The 18,134-nt window shown below is 40.0% G+C and overlaps 1 protein-coding gene and 2 pseudogenes across 1 annotated transcript in view; 2 read left to right on the top strand and 1 right to left on the bottom strand.

Annotated features, from left to right (window-relative positions):
* MIA2 (MIA SH3 domain ER export factor 2) overlaps window positions 1-1,499 on the top strand; it is a 77,016-nt gene extending 75,517 nt beyond the window's left edge. The window contains exon 30 of the mRNA XM_087824998.1: window positions 1,039-1,499. Coding sequence (XP_087681124.1) covers window positions 1,039-1,199 — 161 coding nt within the window. The 3' untranslated portion in view covers window positions 1,200-1,499. The remainder of the gene's footprint in view (window positions 1-1,038) is intronic.
* Window positions 1,500-12,571: 11,072 nt separating this feature from the next.
* LOC107534624 (U6 snRNA-associated Sm-like protein LSm3 pseudogene) lies at window positions 12,572-13,141 on the top strand (annotated as a pseudogene).
* A 117-nt stretch (window positions 13,142-13,258) lies between these two features.
* LOC107534622 (microtubule-associated protein 1S pseudogene) lies at window positions 13,259-14,638 on the bottom strand (annotated as a pseudogene).
* Window positions 14,639-18,134: the final 3,496 nt, after the last annotated feature.

The raw sequence follows: 18,134 nt of genomic DNA, 5'->3' as shown, positions 1-18,134 counted from the left end.
TTAAAAAATTTAATATGTGTTTTATAGAGTAAACAAGATATAGTAAGTCTACTTTCTATTCATGTAGTAATACAGTGGAGGAAAACTTTTCTCACATTCTGTGAGTATATTGTTACTTTTCAACCATCAGTAGACTGTAATGAGGTTTCAACTTGATTCATCTCAGTACTGTGGAATTATTTCTGTATTTCACTTGTCAAGAAAATCATTGGCTTTTTGCAGCAGTCTTATGTTAAGACTGAAATTATTTGTATCTTATTTGATAGAAACTAGTTACTATGCCAATTAGTAAAAATAATTACATTTTATATTTTAGCTTTAAAATTACTGGCTAATGTATTTTTTTAAAGTCCTTTTCTTAAGTAGTTCTCATTCAGTCTTACTTATTTAAAACCTAGAATGTGTTTGGACTCATTGCTGAGTTTATCGAAATTCTTTCACAGCCTCACATCAGAAAAATGGAATAATTTATTGCTTTTATATCTATACATTGTCGTTTAGAAATGTAGTTTTCTATAGAATAAATACATGATTACCAAACACCAGGCAGTAGCCTATTAATTGCCTGGTTTGGTCATTCCTTCCCTCATTCCTCCTGTATTTTAAGATGTGAATTAAAATGAATTTTGTTTGGGGAATTTTAAGGCAGTCTTTGATATAACTGTAAATGTTTTAGGATAATATCAAATTGGAACTGGGAATTACTGGTCTGAATTTTGAGTCTAGTGAAAATTGTATTACATGGAAACTTTTAAAATAAGTTTGTAGAGTTTGAAATAATTCTTTTTTAAAAGTGTTAGGATGTTAGATTTTCATAAGACAAAATTGGCTCTAAAATTTACAATACTCCCTTTAATCATGTAGTTGAAGAGAGCATGTTTTTCTCAATGTTGTAAAAATTTATTTGTTAAATCAAGTAATTATTCTGGTATCAATTTTTGAATGTAAAGATTGGAAGTTATAATCTAATGATTTATTAGGGCTGCAGTACAGGTGCTTAAAGTTAAAAAAATGTCTTTTATTAATCTCTTTGAACAGTGAGAAATGTCTACTCACCGAGAGCTTTTCCTCATTATCTTCCCCCAAGAGCTGGATTTTTCCCCCCTCCCCCACCCCCTCCCCCACCCTCAAATCCTGAAAGTAGAAGTGAGGTCCCGGCAGGGTTGACTCCGCCTTCAAATGAGCCTACTACTGAATGAACACCCAGAACCACAAGAAACTTGACAATATTTTTGGTCTGTCTTCAAAAGTAATTATTTTTCTTTTTTTATTTTATTTTATTTTTTTAATTGAACCAATTGGGATGACATAAGATTATATAGGTTTCAAGTGTACATTTTTATGATACATGATCTGTATCAAAAGTAATTTTGACTTCTCTTATTTTCAGTTTAAGTAACGGCCGTTACTTAAGTGACTATACTTATGCTCAAATTGGAGCTTAATGGAATTACATTCTCAGGATAGTATTTTGTAAATAAAGATGATTTAAATATGAATTTTATGAGTAAATTATTTCCATTTTATTTTATTCTACATAGTATAATTATTTTAATTTGAATAAAGAATCCAGTACCACATAATGGGAGTTTCCTGTATGTAATCTTGCAGTTGGGGATGTTTTAAACTCCAAAGGCTATGTCTTTATGCCAAGAACTGTATTACAATGGTTAAAGACAAATGTGAAAGTAACTTATGCTTAATTAAATAAATTTTAATTGATTTAAAGACTTGTTTGACATTGATAATAATAAAGTCAGCTAGTTTTTTCATAACTATGGTTACATTAGTTAGTTTTTCTTTATTTCTCCCAGTAGCTTTGAGGCTCACAACTAATGCTTTATATGGGTCTTTCCCATTCACTAGGCAGTAGCCATTCAGTTATCTTACCAAAAAAGTACCCTATTTCTTGCAAGTAGATGTGAATGACCTGATGCAACAAATTAATGTATTTTTAAAAGTCAAAATTTATTACATTTTAAAGAAAATCAGGATGTTGTCTAATGGTAAATTTCATTGGTTTTCTTATTTCTTATTTTTCTCTTCATTTGTAAGATATTTACTGTTTTTAGTGGGGAATGTTGAGATTCACTATAGGATAACTATGTTGAGGCAGTGTGTCATCATTTTGAGCTTTGGACTCAATTATCTTGGGAACGTTTCCCTAACTCAGGTTTGTATTCTATTAGTCTTCTTGCACATTAATATGGTTATGAAAGGCTGATAAATATTACAATACTTATGTTGAGAGGTTGATTGTTTCCAGTTGTTTACTTGGATTTTTTCCCCCAGTGCCAAAAGGCAGGGATTAAATATTCTTGAATGAAGCAATGGTGCATTTGTAATTGAAACACTTTATGCCAGCATTTCCTCAGATGTTCTTTGGAACAGTGTTCTTGTGAGGTATTTCCACTCCCTCTCCATTCTCATCCTGCCTTAGAAAACAGGGGAAAAAGAAAGGCTCCACGTGAAATGCCTGAATAAAATATTAAGTAGAATGAGGACTGTAAAAGTATCGTTACATTTGGTATTTAAAAGCCAGATTTCAGGGGGAAATAAAGGCTACTTTTTTAAAGTGGGAAAGTGAAAAGAAGAAGAGAAACAGAAAAGGAATGATGCAGACCATTCCAATCGAGTGAAATTTTGTTGTTTGCTCTGGGGTAGGGGAGACCTGTCTTGGCTTAAGGCAGAAGAGGAGAAGAGGAGAAAGCAAATGAGACAGTAGAGAGAGAGGTGGTAAACTGAGGAAGCGAAGCCAGAAGCCAGAGAGGAGGCAGGGAGAGGGTGGATGGAAGCACGGGGGAAGACAGGAGGACTTGATATGGGATGAGTAGTGTAAAATACTTTGGGGTTCCTGAATAAATGTACATATTTAGCTTTAAAATGTATTTTCATTAAAGTAACGTAACCACTCGGGAGTATGTCAGAGAATAGCATTTTAGGGTGAACAGCATTTTCCCCATTTGCTCCTGATCCCCAGTTATACTTCCTGGCTAGTTTCTCATTTAACTCTTTTTCCTATTCTGGTGATTTTAGAATTTTAGAATATATACTTACACCTCTAATCTCTGATGTATCAACTTGATTTATTAAATTGATCAGTTTGTGTATTAATTCCTTAAGATGGAAAATTAGGACTTAACCCACCTATACTGTGTCCATCCCCATTTTTCTTTCCTTTTCATGTTTGATATTTATCCAAATTAAAGTTTTCTGTTGTTACCTTTGTAATTTTAATATATTTAAACCTCAATTAGTGCTCCTTCCCTTTATTCTGCCTCCTCTCTTTCCCTACCTTGGCCAAAATCCTAGTTTCTCCTAGCTATACATTTATATTTTCTAAGCTGCTAATAATTATATTATGCCTACAAACATAATCTCTCTTCTACACTTAGTCCATAGTTGACCTAAAATTTGAAAATCATTGAATAGCTTTTACGTCATTACCATATTTAAATATTATTCACTATCAGACCAAATCATATAGTCTAGTTTATACCTTTTTCTATGTAAGAAAGACAGTTTTCCTGTTGGATCTCTTTCTTGTGTGAGGATCCAGACTGGGAAATCTTTGTGGGTAGGTGGGGGGCGGGGGTGGAGACGGGGGATCTGTGACTTACAGGCTTGGCTTTAAGATGGCCCATAGGGAGCAGCTGGTTGACTGGCTATAAGCCCTCCAGATACCAGAATGAGAAGGGCTTCAGTTCTAGGACACGCTTCACTCTAGCTTTTGCCTGTTCCAAACTGTTTGATTTCTTTAGGGAATATCTATTCAGTATTTGAGCTGGAGGCACATCCTGGCTCACTGCGTCATGTTTGGGGTTGTGGCAGGGGAGTGGAGGCACCAAGTGTTAGCTATTCTGGTAGGCAGAGCTTCAAGTGAGCTGCCTAGTTCGCCTCTTTTTTTTTTTTTTTAAATATGTTTTTATTGATTTCAGAGAGAGGAAAGGAGAGGGAGAGAGAGACAGAAACATCAATGATGAGTCATTGATTGAGCCCCTAACCCGGGCATGTGCCCTGACTGGGAATCGAACCCCGATTTGCCTGGATCCTAGGTTGACGCTCAACCGCTGAGCCACGCCCGGCCGGGCCCTCGTTTACCTCTTACACCAGCTCTACACGTGGTATACCAGCTGGCTCTCAGCCCAGCTTCAGGTTCTCTCAGGCGGACTGACCCCCAGCCCCTTGTAACAGGTTCCAGGCAGCAGTTCTACCCGTTTTGTCCTTCAGCCTGATCCCGTCTGCTCCTTATGTCCCTTATAAAATTTTGAAACCTCTTTTGTTGGTGACCTTTTTTATTCTTTTTTAGTGTTACAGGGCTTATTTCTCTGGCCTCTTTGTGTTTATTTCAATGGGGCCTCGAGGGGCAGGTGGTAAATGCATGTGTTTACTGTGCCATCTTGAAGATTAAGTTTTCTATTATTGCTGCTGTTACCACCATCTGAAGGGATGGCTAAAGGGACATGTCAAAGTGCAGGGTATTGCACTGAGCATTATTTTGGGCTGGTATGCAAAAGGCTTGGACATTTCAAGAAAGAATACTTCTTGGTCCTGATGGGACAGTTTTCCCTTCACTTCGATCTTAAAATTTTTTAGATCAGAGTGTAATGCATGGTCTGATAAGAAAAGTTAGAATATGGTCAAAAGCAGAAGAGTCATCCAGAGTCATTGCTCAAACAAAACACTTTTTGCATTTTATGTACTTCCTTCAAGCCTTTTATTCTTCAACTATCTTTTGTATTGTAATTATGTGTCTATAATTTCATATTCTTAATCTCCTAATATAATTTTTATATAGTCTTTGTAAACTTCATTTTTTAATTTTGATTTTTAGAAATTACTTATTTCTAACATTTACAGTTTTCACTTTAAATGCAAATAGCTGATAAAAAGAACAACATATCATACCCTGTGCCCCTTATACAGACTTCAGCCATTGGTATTTGCTTTTAGGTAATTAGGTAAAAATAAAAATAAAAACAAACTTAAAACTTTTATTTCTCTCCAAAGGAAACAAAGTTGGTATTCTATTTAACAGTGTGTGATTTCCATCCAAAAATGTTTTCACTATTAACAGCTTTGCTACATCCTGTTCTAATCCCTTCCTTCTAAATCAGATCTTCATTTGAACCTATGTCCTTAAAACTGACAGTGTTCCTTAATAATCATTAAGGTTGCAAAGTAATATTGAATGTCAACTGTAATTGAAAAACAAAAAAGCAAATAAAAAATCATCAAGGTTGCCATAGAAACACTGGGGCTAGCACCATGCAGAGGATATGATGCTGGAGGGACCTTTAGGGGATGTGCAGGAGCATCTGGCGCAGAGCCTGAGCCAGCCAGACTTCATTTTTAATGATTGTATAACTTGCCCTTTTGTGATTTTGATTTACTTGACTATCCTTTTCTTGCTGAACACCTAAGCTGCTTTTATTTTTTAAATTTTTAAAGAATTATATATGATAGTATAATATCTCTGCATATACTTTTCTCCCCCTGGGTTTAGGATGATTTTTTTTAGGGATATATACCTAAAATATATCCTGGGGCCAGAATTTGGAGCAGAGAAGAGAGGGTTGTTAAGAGGAAAGGAGATCACATTCTTTGGAACCAGGTTGGAAAAAAAAATAGACTTTTTTTTTTTTTTTTTAAAAGCCAGACAAACCAGACAATTTGCAGACATGCTTAGATGCTATGAAATTATTTTATGTGTATGGTTGGTAATTTTTAGTCAGCTTCTGCAGATGTGATTCAGGTTTCACCATGAGTCTATTTAGAAAAGCATCTTCTAGCCTTATAGCCTTTGCAAACGAAGCCTCCTTTTTCTTTCACGGTAGCAGCTACTTTGACAGAATTTGATATGAGTGCTACAAAAGAGATGGTGGGGTTTTTGGTGGTATATGAGAGCTCTCGTACATAAAAAGCAAGCAGTTAAGTTTATTATATCGTATTAGGTTTCTTGCTTGTAAGACAAAAATGCAGCTCAAACTAGTTTGAGAAAAATACATGGAATAATATTGGTTTGTGTAACAGGATTTCAGGGTTTCACAGTTAATTATATCATCAAAACATGGTCTTTCTCTTCTAATGTCTTAGCTCTTCTCTGTTAGTTTCATTCTCAGGTATATTATCTCTTCATGTAATTGCAGCATTTGCAGACTTACATGGTATTTAGTGTTTATAATCTTAGGAGGGGAAAGAGCCATTATTTCAAAAAGTCCAGAAAAATTCCTGAGGATGGCTTTTACTCTTGTGGTTTGGGATAAAGTTCCATTTCCAAACCAGTGCCCTGTGGGACTGTTGTCTTCTTCAATTTCTTTCATTGATTTTTTAATTTTTTATTTTCATTTAAAATATTATAGATACCCCTTTTTCTCCCTATTGACCCATTCCATCCTGTCCCACCCCCTTCCCAGTCCCTCTCCACACCCTTGTCCGTGACCTTGGGTTGTGCATATATGTGTATAAATTTTTTGGTTACTCTCTCCCCTTCCGCCCACCCGCCCTCCTCCATCCCTCTGACATTCGTCAGTCTCATCTATGCTTCCATGTCATTGAATCTATTCTGTTCATCAGTTTATTAAGTTCTTTAGGTTCCACATATTCTTTCATTGATTTCTTGTAATTTTCAGTGTACAGATCTTTCACCTCAGTTAAATTTATTTCTAAGTATTTTATTCTATTTGATGCTATTGTAAATGGAATTGCTTTTTTTTTTTTTTTTTAAATATATCTTTATTGACTTCAGAGAGAGGAAAGGAGAGGGAGAGACAGAGATAGAAACATCAATGATGAGAGAGTCATTGATCGAGCCCGCAACCCAGGCATGTGCCCTGACCGGGAATCGAACCCCGATCGCTTGGATCCCAGGTCGATGCTCAACCGCTGAGCCACTCCCGGCCGGGCTGGAATGGCTTTTTTAAATTTCCTTTTTGGATAGATTGTTGTTAGTGTTTATAAATGCAACTGATTTTTGTATATTAATTTTGTATCTGCAACTTTGTCGAATTCATTTCTTGGTTCTAACAGTTTTGTGGCGCAGTCTCTAGGGTTTACTATAGTTGTGCACCACATAACGACATTTTTGTCAGTGCCGGACGGTAGTCTCAAGATTATAATGGAGCTGAAAAATTTCTATCACCTAGTGATGTCATAGCCATCCTAACACCACAGTGATGCATTACTTATGTGTCTGTAGTGATGCTGGTGGAAAGGAACCAACTGCACTGCCAGTTGTGTAGAAGCACCACCTAGGTTTGTGTAACTACATTCTACAATGTTTGCACAATAATGAAATTGCCTAACAATGTACTTTTCAGAGTGTATCACCGTCTTTAAGCTATGCATGACTGTATGTACAGATTCCCCCAATTTAAGATTTTTTTGACTTTACGATGGTGCGAAAGTGATATGCATTCAATAGAAACTGTGCTTTGAATTTTGATTTTTTAAAATCTTTTCTTGGGCAAGTGATATGCGTTACCTTACTCTCCTGTGGCAGTGAGCCACAATTCCCATTCAGCCACAGCTCCCATTCAGCCACATGATCACGAGGATAAACAGTCAGTAATGTACAGTGTACTGTGTTGCCAGTGTTTTTTGGATATTGTGTTTTGTGTTTTTGCATCCCATCATGTCTACAAAACACCCAACTGTGTCTCCTGCTTCTGCTTAGAAGAGGAAGGCAATTACACTTGAGATGGAACTCAAGATAATTGCCCAGCTGTAGGCTAAATAATATTAGTGTTCTGAGCACATTTAATGCAGGGTAGGCTAAGCTATGCTATTTGATAGAGTAGGTGTATTAAATGCGTTTTTTACTCTAGAATACTTTCAACTTAGGATGGAATTTATCAGGACATAACCCCATCTTAAGTCAAGAACCATCTGTAAAATATGTCATGTGCAAACACAAGTGTTCTTCCTCTTTGTGATTTGGATGCCTTTTCTTTCTTTTTTCAGAGGCCCAATTGCTTTGGCCAGGACTTCCAATACTATGTAGAATAGAAGTGGTGAGAATTGGCACCATTTTCATGTTCCTGATCGTAAAGGAAAAGCTTTCAGCTTTTCACTATTCAGTATGGTATTAGCTGTGGACTTTTCTTATATGGCCTTTATTATATTGAGGTACATTCCCTCTATGTTCACTTTTTTCCAAATTTTGGGATGTTTTCTTATTAAACCCTAATTATACTGACTCCCCTTTGTTTGCAAATTATATAAAGTGCTTTAAAATTGTTACCATTTCTTTGTTGGAACTTGTTATTTTGAATTATGTTTATTTCAACCAAAGATAATTCTTATTTTCTGTGAACTTATGTTCCGTTTTTTCCCCCCAAAAAAAGTTTTTATTGATTTCAGAGAGAGAAATGGAGAGGGAGAGAGATAGAAACATCAATGATGAGAGAGAATCATCAATCAGCTGCCTCCTGCACGCCGGTGCCCCTACTGGGGATCAAGCCGGCAACCCTGGGCATGTGCGTTAACTGGGAATCAAACCGTGATCTCCTAGTTCATGGGTTGATGCTAAACTACAAAGCGACAATGGCCAGGCTCAAGTCCTTTTTGATTTTTGATAAATTATTAAATTAATAAATATTTGTTAACTTTCTATTTTGAAATAGTTTGCTTTCAGAGTATATGTTTTATTTTAGTCTTTAAATCTATGTAAAGAAATCTTAAAGTCTCACTTAACTATCTACTTGATATTTTAATGAAATTATATTTATTAGTATAATAGGAAGTATTATCAAAGTATCCACTATGATCAAAAGAGAATTTAATTTCCTTATATTGGTGAAAGGAGATAGGTAACTACCTAGGTTTCAACTATTTGGGTCTATTAATTTGATGGCCCTTTGAATAACAAAATGCCAAAACAGTCCGTTGATTTTATTTAGTGGAAAACATGATCAAGCCTGTCAACTAATAATGAATAAACAAAACTGCATCTTGATCAACTAGCCTTTTCAAATTTTTCTCAATTTGCTGGGTACATAAACATAGATAATGTTTACAAAGGACCAAAAATATATATATTTCAGTCACTTGAAAATGTCTAACAATATATCCCAGGTAAGTAGAGTTCTTAGCTTTGAGAAATAATTACATTGACAAGGTAATTGACATGGTACTGGCATAAAAACAGGCACATAGATCAACTAAACAGAATAGAGAGCCCAGAAATAAACCCACACCTAGCTGGTCAATTAATATATGACAAAGGAGGGAAAAAGGTATCATGCTAAGTAAAATAAGTCAGAGAAAGACAAATACCATATAATTTCACTTATATGTGGAATCTAAAGAACAAGACAAAATAGAAACAGACTATAGACACAGAGAACAGACTGATGGTTGCCAGATGGGAGATGGGGGATGAGTGGAAAAGGTGAGGGATTAAAACTATAAATTGGTAGTTACAGAATAGTCACCGGGATGCAAAGTACAGCATAGGGAATATAGTCAATAATATTGTAATAACTGTGTGTGGTGTCAGGTGGGTACTGGAAATACTGGGGGAACATTGTCCAACCACTATGCTGCACACCTGAAACTAACACAAAATAATATTGAATGTAAACTGTAATTGAAAAATTAAAAAAAAAAAGACGTGGGGCCAGATTATTCCCTGCGCTAATACTTAAAGATGTCGCATTCAGAAGAGCTATTTCCTTTTAGCTCACTCTTTCAGCATAATTTTAATAAGCCTGTTTGTCTGATTTCTCAATCTATAGTAGATTGGATGTAGAGAATAGGAGTGATTGCGAAAGGCACAGAAGTTTACAAACTTGAAAAGAGAACATAGCTAATCTTAAGCCATTTATTTTGGAACTTGAAACAGACTTAAACATTCCTATAAACAAAACTGAAATATAGGGTATCCTCCCCAAAAGTATACACACTTTAACTGCTGATAAATCACTTAATTTTTGCTCCTTTTCAGGTTTAACTGATTTGAAATAATGGGTGAAACCAGACTAAGCTTTGAACAAAGAAAACTTATCCTAAAGACCCACTAGACTTTTTTCTTGTGGGGATACATAAAAGTTTACAGTACAAAACCAACAGTTGATGAATTGAGGGCCCACAAATACCAAACAAAATAATTCTTCATATTTGTGACTCCATTGCTTTGTGTTATCAGAGAGGCCTGGACCAGATTGGTCATCAGTTTGAAAACAGGCATTGACAAAAAAATTACTCATTTCTGTAGATTCTTTTAAATTTTGAAGAACTGCGTGTTAATAAAACACTGACTTTATTGTCAAAGTGTGTATACTTTTTTTGTGACACCCTGTATCTAGAAATATTTGTAGTAACCCTGTATCAGTAGGAAAATACATTATCTTCAAAATACCTGTGTGAAAAATTGAACATTTAATACAGTTAAATATTTTCACACAGATGGTTAAAAGAAGGGTTTGGTGTTTAAAAGAATGACTTTAATCAAGAAATATTCACTTACATAAAATTTTCTGAAAATAGTTAAACTAGGACCCCTATATTATATGACCTCTATCCTGCCACTCTTAAATACTACAACTATACTATTATTAGGCAAATAATAGTTTTTCAACTTAGTTTTTCTAATGTATAGATACTCTCCATGTATCAGTATCCTTGCTTCATTTCTTGAATTGCATTAACTGCCCTTGGTATATTTCTGTGTGTGTGACCAATTTTATTGAATCACAAAGCAACAGAATGATTGTGTAGGTATATGAATTTATGTGTAACACATAAAAGTATGTGGAAACATGTTGAAAATATAAATGCACTACATAATGTATGTGTATAGTTTCACTCCAATTTTTAATAAAATTATACAGTTGGTATATGGTTAACCTACCTATTGAGAGAGACAGGCAAGATGACTGTAAAATTAGAATACCTTGTCACTATAATTATTTCTGGAAGCTAAGAACTCTACTTACCTGGGATGATATGTTGTTAGACATTTTCAAGTGCTTGAAATACATGTATTTTAGGTCCTTTATAAACATTATCTATGTTTATGTACCCAACAAATTGAGAAAATTCTGTTTAGTTGATCTATGTGTCTCTTTCTATGTCTATTCTGTTTAGTTGATTTATATGTCTGTTTTTATGCCAGTCCCATGCTGTTTTGATTACAATAGCCTTGTAGTATAGTTTGATATCAGGCAGCATGATACCTCCAACTTTGTTGTTCTTAAGATTGCTGTGGGTATTTGGAGTCTTAGTAGCCCACAAATCTTTTATACTTCCTTCTGGATACTTGACTACACTCAAAATAGCTGAGGTTGTTTTATATAATGTTCATATTGAATTATTACTCTAATGACAATAGTGCTTTAAATTGAAATGTATTTAGAGTCAACTGCAATGATCTATTAAAAATTATTTAGGCCCTGGGCAGGTAGCTCACTTGGTTAGAGCCTTGGTTTCCGGTTCAATCCCTGATCAGGGAACATACAAGAATCAACCAACGAATGCGTAAATAAGTGGAACAACAAATCAGTGTTTCTCTCTCCCTTCTCTCTCTAAGCTCAATCAATAAAAAAATTGTTTAGAACTTCCCTACTTACAATTAAACTAGTCTTTAAACTCTCAGTAAGTAGATCTTTGAGCCTCTTTCTGTTTCCTATGATGTACTCTTCTGTGAGTGGAAGGCAATATTCTGTCCTCCTGCCTTGGTCACATTTTAGACTCAGCCATGATCATGAACAAGTCTGTCCATAAATATGCATTTATTGGTAACTTATATCATACTGACATTTTAAATTACAAATATTTTAAAAATATGAGAACCATGTCCTACATGCCTCTTACATAGAAAACATTGTGCTAACTTTATTTATTTATTTATTAAAATATATCTTTATTGCTTTCAGAGAGAGGAAACGAGAGGGAGAGACAGAGATAGAAACATCAATGATGAGAGAGTCATTGATCGAGCCCACAACCTGGGCATGTGCCCTGACCGGGAATCGAACCCGGATCACCTGGATCCTAGGTCGAGGCTCAACCGCTGAGCCACGCCCAGCCAGGCTGTGCTAGATTTGAAGGTGCACTACTTAAAGGAGTTCCATTATTGGAGAGCATATATTGAAGGGTGCTTTCAGAAGTGAAGCAATAAAATGATAACTGACATAGTATATGAGTTTAAGGAGGAAAATGAATGATGTAAAATTTTCAAATGATCGCGTTTATTGCATTTTTTAAGTGAATGGAAGGTTGGAGGTACTGAATTACTATGGCATTTAGATTCAGTCATATACATTAAAAAAATTTTTTTTATTTTTTATCTTTAAAAAACATATCTTTATTAATTTCAGGGAGAGGAAAGGAGGAGGAGGAGAGAGAAAGAGAGAAACATCAATGATTAGTCATTGATCGGCTGCCTAGCCTGCAACCCGGGCATGTGCCCTGACAGGGAATCGAACCCCGATCTGGAACCTGCTCAACCGCTGAGCCACGCTCGGCCGGGCTATATACATTTTAAAAAGTGATATTTACAGTTCATTTTAAACTGTTATTATTGTGTTAAGATTTTGGCCAGCACAGGGTTTGAAACACAGCAGTCGACATGGACCAGCAACAAACTACCAACACTGTAAAACAGCCCCTGGGTCTTACCAGGCTCAGCCTGAATGAGTGAATTTATCTGAAAATGAGAAATGACAGAGAGCTTCGAGGTAGATTACATGCTTATGATCAAAATTTAAATATATTGGGAGATGTGGAAGAAACTGTGACTATAGAAATTGATGAAGAAACATGTGAAGAGATATATAAATCAACAACACAGAGTATTCCAATGCTTTTTGTCTGGGAGATGGTGTTGTGCTAGTTGTCCCTCCATTGAGACTTGGCTAAAACAAAGAATTTATCCTGTGTGGAAATTAGGAGACTTTATATGATTGCGTCTTTAAATGTAGAAGATATTCAAAAGAGAAACCTGTGTAAATTTTGATATTAAGAAGTGACCAAGGATTCTTCCACTCCTGAAATGAGTTGATTTGAACATAACTAAAAAATTCTTAAAAATGGAATTTTTATTTTTCTCCAATCCTTCTGATAAATGTGGTCACCACGGTGCAGCTCTCTTTTTTTAGGAGTTGATTTGTTCCATTGATTTTTTTTCAGACCATTTCTGATTTTTTTTTTTTTTTTTACAGTGGAGTGGGGCATTTGGTTTATTTCTGATGCAGTGATCTCAGGACAGTGAAAGATTTGGGCTGAGGGGTGGAGTGGGGATAGGGGTGGGGCAGGACTAGAACTCCACCTTGCAAGCGGGGAAGGCCTCGTCCTGCGTGGACACTGTGCTGTTACGGCCCAGCACCGTGATGCCCAGCGCCTGGTGCCGGGCATGCGTCTCCATGCCACTCATGCGTGGCCACTGAGTGGAAGGTGGGGATCAGGGTCACCTGTAGGTCACGACCCCACCGCTGCTTGCGGGCCAGCGGCGCGTCCCGGACCGCCCGCGCACCTCTTCCTTGCGCTGCTCCTGTCGCTGGTGACCGTGCGCGCACCCGCCGACGGAGCTCCTCTCCCGGGCGGACGCTGCCCCGCTGCGCGGGAAGCCGGGGCGAGGTGCACGCGAGCCCGGCGAGGCCTCCAGCCCACCTGGCCGGCCGCTGGCTGACCCAGATGGGCCCGAGTGGCCGGCTTAGGGACTGAGGACTTTCTGGACAGGGGTGCCCCACTTCCCTTGTCACTGGGCTTGCTCCGGGTGCTGAGTGGCCGACTGGCCGGGTCCCTACCAGCCAGCCCCTTGGCCTTGGCAGCAATCACTGGAGTGGGTTTGGGGGTGGCTGTGCTGGCGGTGGGGCGAGACAGGGACTTCGGGGTACGGCTGAGGCTCTGTCAGCCGGGCCTGTTTGGGGGCAGCAGCTCAGGGGCCACCGTGCAGATGCTGGGCGGGGTGGGTAGCGGTGGGGGACCTTGAGAGGGCTGGGCAGTGGGTTGGGACGGGGGACCCTAAAGCCCTCCCTGTCCTCCTCTGAGTGTGCAGTGCCCGGGCAGGAGGCGGGCCGCGTCGGACAGCGTGGGCAGGCTCCCGGGCAGACGCAGGCGGCGTCTCAGCGCCCAGAGCGCCTGCCCGCTCCTGGGACCCGGCGCCGCGGCCATTGGGCTGCCAGGGGATGTGGGGGCTGGTGCCGCAGGCAAGGCCTTGCGGTGCTCGAACTCGCGGGGCGACACCAGGCACAGGCCCACGTCGTGTGGGGGGGCCGAAGCGGGAGGCGCGGCCCTGCCTCGCTCATGGGAACGGGGCGGTGGCGGCACCTGCTCAGAAGAGGCAGACAGCGACTCGCCCAGCTCTGCGGAGTGCGGGGAGCCCACTTCAGCAGGCAGGGGAGGCACCCGGCCCTGCCTCCCCGCACCGCAGCGGGCTCAGTGAAAGCTGCCTCCTGCCCTCAGCTGGGCCCTGGTGAGCTCCAGCGGGCAAGGGTGTGTGCGGCGGGGAGGTGCAACTGGTTACCAGCTGCTCCTGAGTCTTCAGGCCGCCCCCGTCCTCCCCCGTGGGGCTCAGCCCCAGCTCCAGGCTGCTCCCTTGGCTGGGGGTGGCCACCAGCTGGGGGACAGGAGAGCTGCAGGCCTCTGTGGAGGGACTGGCCTCTCCACACCTGAAGCTGGGGGGGCTTCGGGCCATTTCTGATTTTTTAAAATTTAAATTAAATTCAATGTTTTCTTTTTCGGAAAAAAGGAAAAAGATTTTGGGCAATGTTCTAACTTAAATTATAAAGGAGTACATGGTTTTTCAAAATTCTTTTAGGATTTTTAGGGACCATGAGAGCAAAAATGATCAAAGACTTAGTGTTGAGAGAATTATATAGAAGTGAAATTGCTGGGTTATAGGGCACAGACATTTTCAGCTTTACAAGATATTGCCATTTTGCTCTCCAAAGTGGATATACCAATTCAAGTTTCAAATGTCAATGTTTCCCTCCTCTTTGCCAACACTTGGTATTATTTTGCCCTCAATGATTAATTTTTCTTTGTTTTTTGTTTTCTTTTATCTTTATTGTTGAAAGTATTACAGGTGTCTCATTCTCCCCCCCAACTGACCCCCTCCACCTCGCTCCCACCCCCTTCCCAGGTTTTCACCCCATTATTGTCTGTGTCCATGGGTTATGCATATATGCATATAACTTTGGTTAATCTCTTCCCACCTTCCACCCCCTTTCCCTCTTCCCTCTGAAATATTACCGTCTGTTGTATGCTTCAATGTCTCTGGATCTATTTAGTTTGTCAGATTCTCTTGTTCATTAGCTGCTTCTTAAAGAAGACCCTTCAACATTTCATGTAGTGCTGGTTTGGTGGTGATGAACTCCTTTAGCCTTTTCTTATCTGTGAAGCTCTTTATCTGCCCTTCAATTCTAAATGGTAGCTTTGCTGGGTAGAGTAATCTTGGTTGTAGTTCCATGTTTTTCATCACTTTGAATATTTCTTGCCACTCCCTTCTGGCCTGCAAAGTTTCTGTTGAGAAATCAGCTGACAGTCGTATGGGTGCTCCCTTGTAGGTAACTAACTGCTTTTCTCTTGCTGCTTTTAAGATTCTCTCTTTGTCTTTAACCTTTGGCATTTTAATTATGATGTATCTTGCTGTGGGCCTCTTTGGGTTCCTCTTGTTTGGGAGACTCTTCACTTCCTGGACTTGTAAGTCGATTTCTTTCCCCAGGTAGGGGAAGTTTTCTGTAATTATTTTTTCAAATAGGTTTTCAATTTCTGCTCGCTCTCTTTTCCTTCTGGTATACCAATAATACGAATGTTGAGCCGCTTGAAGTTGTCCCAGAGACTCCTTACATATCTTCATATTTCTGGATTCTTTTTTCTTTTTGCTCTTCTGGTTGGGTGTTTTTTGTTTCCTCATATTCCAGATTGCTGATTTGGTTCTCAGCATCCTCTACTCTACTGTTGATTCCTTGTTAATTATTCTTCATTTCAGTTCGTGTAGCCTTCATTTCTGATTGGTACTTTATTATGTCATCGGTGGTCTCACTTGTTTTCTTAATAGTCTTACTAATATCCTTGAGCATCCTTATAACCATAATTCTGAACTCTGTATCAAGTAGCTTTCCTGGTTCTATTTTATTTAGTTCCTTTTCTGGAGATTTCTCCTGTTCTTTCCTTTGTGACATGTTTCTTTGCCTCCACATTTTGGCTGCTTCCAGGTGTTTGTTCTATGTATTAGGTAGAGCTGCTATGTCTCCTGGAATTTGTAGAGTGGCTTTGTGTAGTAGATGTCTGTAGGGTCCAGTGGCTCAGCCTCCCCAATCACCTGAGCTGGGCCTTCTAGGTGCTCCCCTGTGTGGGCTGTGTGCACTGTCGTGTTGTAGTTGAGCCTTGGTTGCTGTTGGCGTCAGTGGGAGGAACTGACCCCCAGTCCAGTCGGCTGTGAGGACCAGCTGCAACTACAGCCAAAGAGCTGCTGTGCTGGAGACACCCCTATGGAGCAGGATTTACTTCATTGGAGCTTTGGTGTTCACCAAGTGCACCCCTTGAGTGTGTCACTTGTGGATGTGGTAGGGTTGTAATCCAGCATGGACAAAGCTGACCACTGGGTGCACTATCTCTGGGGCCTCCTGGGAGGTGAAAAGTCAGCCTCTGCCAGTGCCTTGCCCAGGGCCACCCAGCATGAGCTACACAGCAAACCATAGTTGGCTGCTACTTGTGCTGGACTAGGAGGTGTTCAGGAGAGGCCAAGCTATGAGCCAATGCAGGCTGCCATGAGTGCCAGGCCTGGGGCTACTTATCAAGCCGTATGGGGCACGCTGCTGCTTGTTTGAGAGGTTTTAGGAAAGTCCTAAGCATGCAGCTATAGAGGTCATTTGCATAGAAACAGCACTGGAAATGGCTTGGATGAGCTTACAGGTAGGGAGGGGTGGGGCCTCCGGGAATCACTGGGGCGGAGCCAAAGTTGTGAGTCACGTGGTGGAGATGCAAATATGGTGCCTGTCTGCTAGCTCTGTGGAGGGAGGGCTCCCCAAAGGAGCAAGGGCCTCTGCCAGCTCTTCTTTCTGGGAGAAAGCCGCCCCTCCACCTCTCGCTCGATTTCAGGAATATTAGTTCCTTCCCAAATGTCCCAGCTTCCTTTCAAGCTGCTGCCCAGTGCTGGTGCTCAGCGGGAGCATGTCTAATTGAGTCTGCGTGTGCGCCCTTTCAGAGGAAAGCCTGGGACTTCTACAGCCTCTGCGAGCCTCAGCTACAGTCCTTGCTGGTTTTTATAGCCCAAAGTTGTCAAGGCTTCTCTTCCCGGCCCTGGAGCCCAGGGCTGGGGGCCTGGTGTGGGGCTGGGACCCCTCACTCCTCTAGGAAACCTCTGCCACCAAGATATCCCTCCCGGTTTTAAACCACTGCAGTGGGTGTGGGCCCCAGGGCCGCATTTCCAAGATTCAGCCCTGATCGGCCCTCGCCTCCACCCCTCCTATAGGTCTCGTTGCTTCTTTGGCTCCCAGGTTGTAAGACTTGTGTTCAGCTAGATTTCAGGAGGTTCTGAGTGATGCTTCTGTATTTTAGTTGTAATTTTGATGTGGTTGTAGGAGGCGGCGGGTACCGCAGTTACCTATGCTGCCATCTTGTCACTGCTTAACTTTTTAATCTTTCATTTTTTAAATTAAAAAAATTGATGAGAGAAACATCGATGAGAGAGAGACATTGATTTGTTCTCCGTAGGTGCCTCACAACCTAGGCTTATGCTCTAACTGGGCCACAAACCCTCGACCTTCTGGTGCATGAGATGATGCTCCAACTGAACCACATCGGCCAATGTGTTTTTTTTCTTTTTAAATATATCTTTATTGATTGCAGAGAGAGGGAGGGAGAGGGAGAGAAATAGAAACATCAATGATGAGAGAGTCAATGATTGGCTGCAGCCCACAACCCAGGCATGTGCCCTGACCTGGAATCGAACCCTGATCTCCTGGGTCCTCGGTTGATGTTCAACCACTGAGCCATGCCCGGCTGGGCCAACGCTAATTTTTTAATCTTTCAGAAAGGATTTAAGTGTCTTGAAAATTTATTCACAATATACTTTCCATTTTCTTTCCACAACCAGCAAGCCGAGTTAGTTAGGTTTTACCAGTGATATGCCTCCAGGCTACCTGAATTCTGGGGTGGCTGGTTGAGCCCTAGCTGGTTGCTTTGTG

This window comes from Miniopterus natalensis, chromosome 1 (genome assembly GCF_054644295.1).
Source record: "Miniopterus natalensis isolate mMinNat1 chromosome 1, mMinNat1.hap1, whole genome shotgun sequence".
NCBI classification, from domain to species: Eukaryota; Metazoa; Chordata; class Mammalia; order Chiroptera; family Miniopteridae; genus Miniopterus; species Miniopterus natalensis.
Note: the sequence above shows the minus strand (reverse complement) of the source record. Positions and strands in the feature narration are given on the sequence as shown.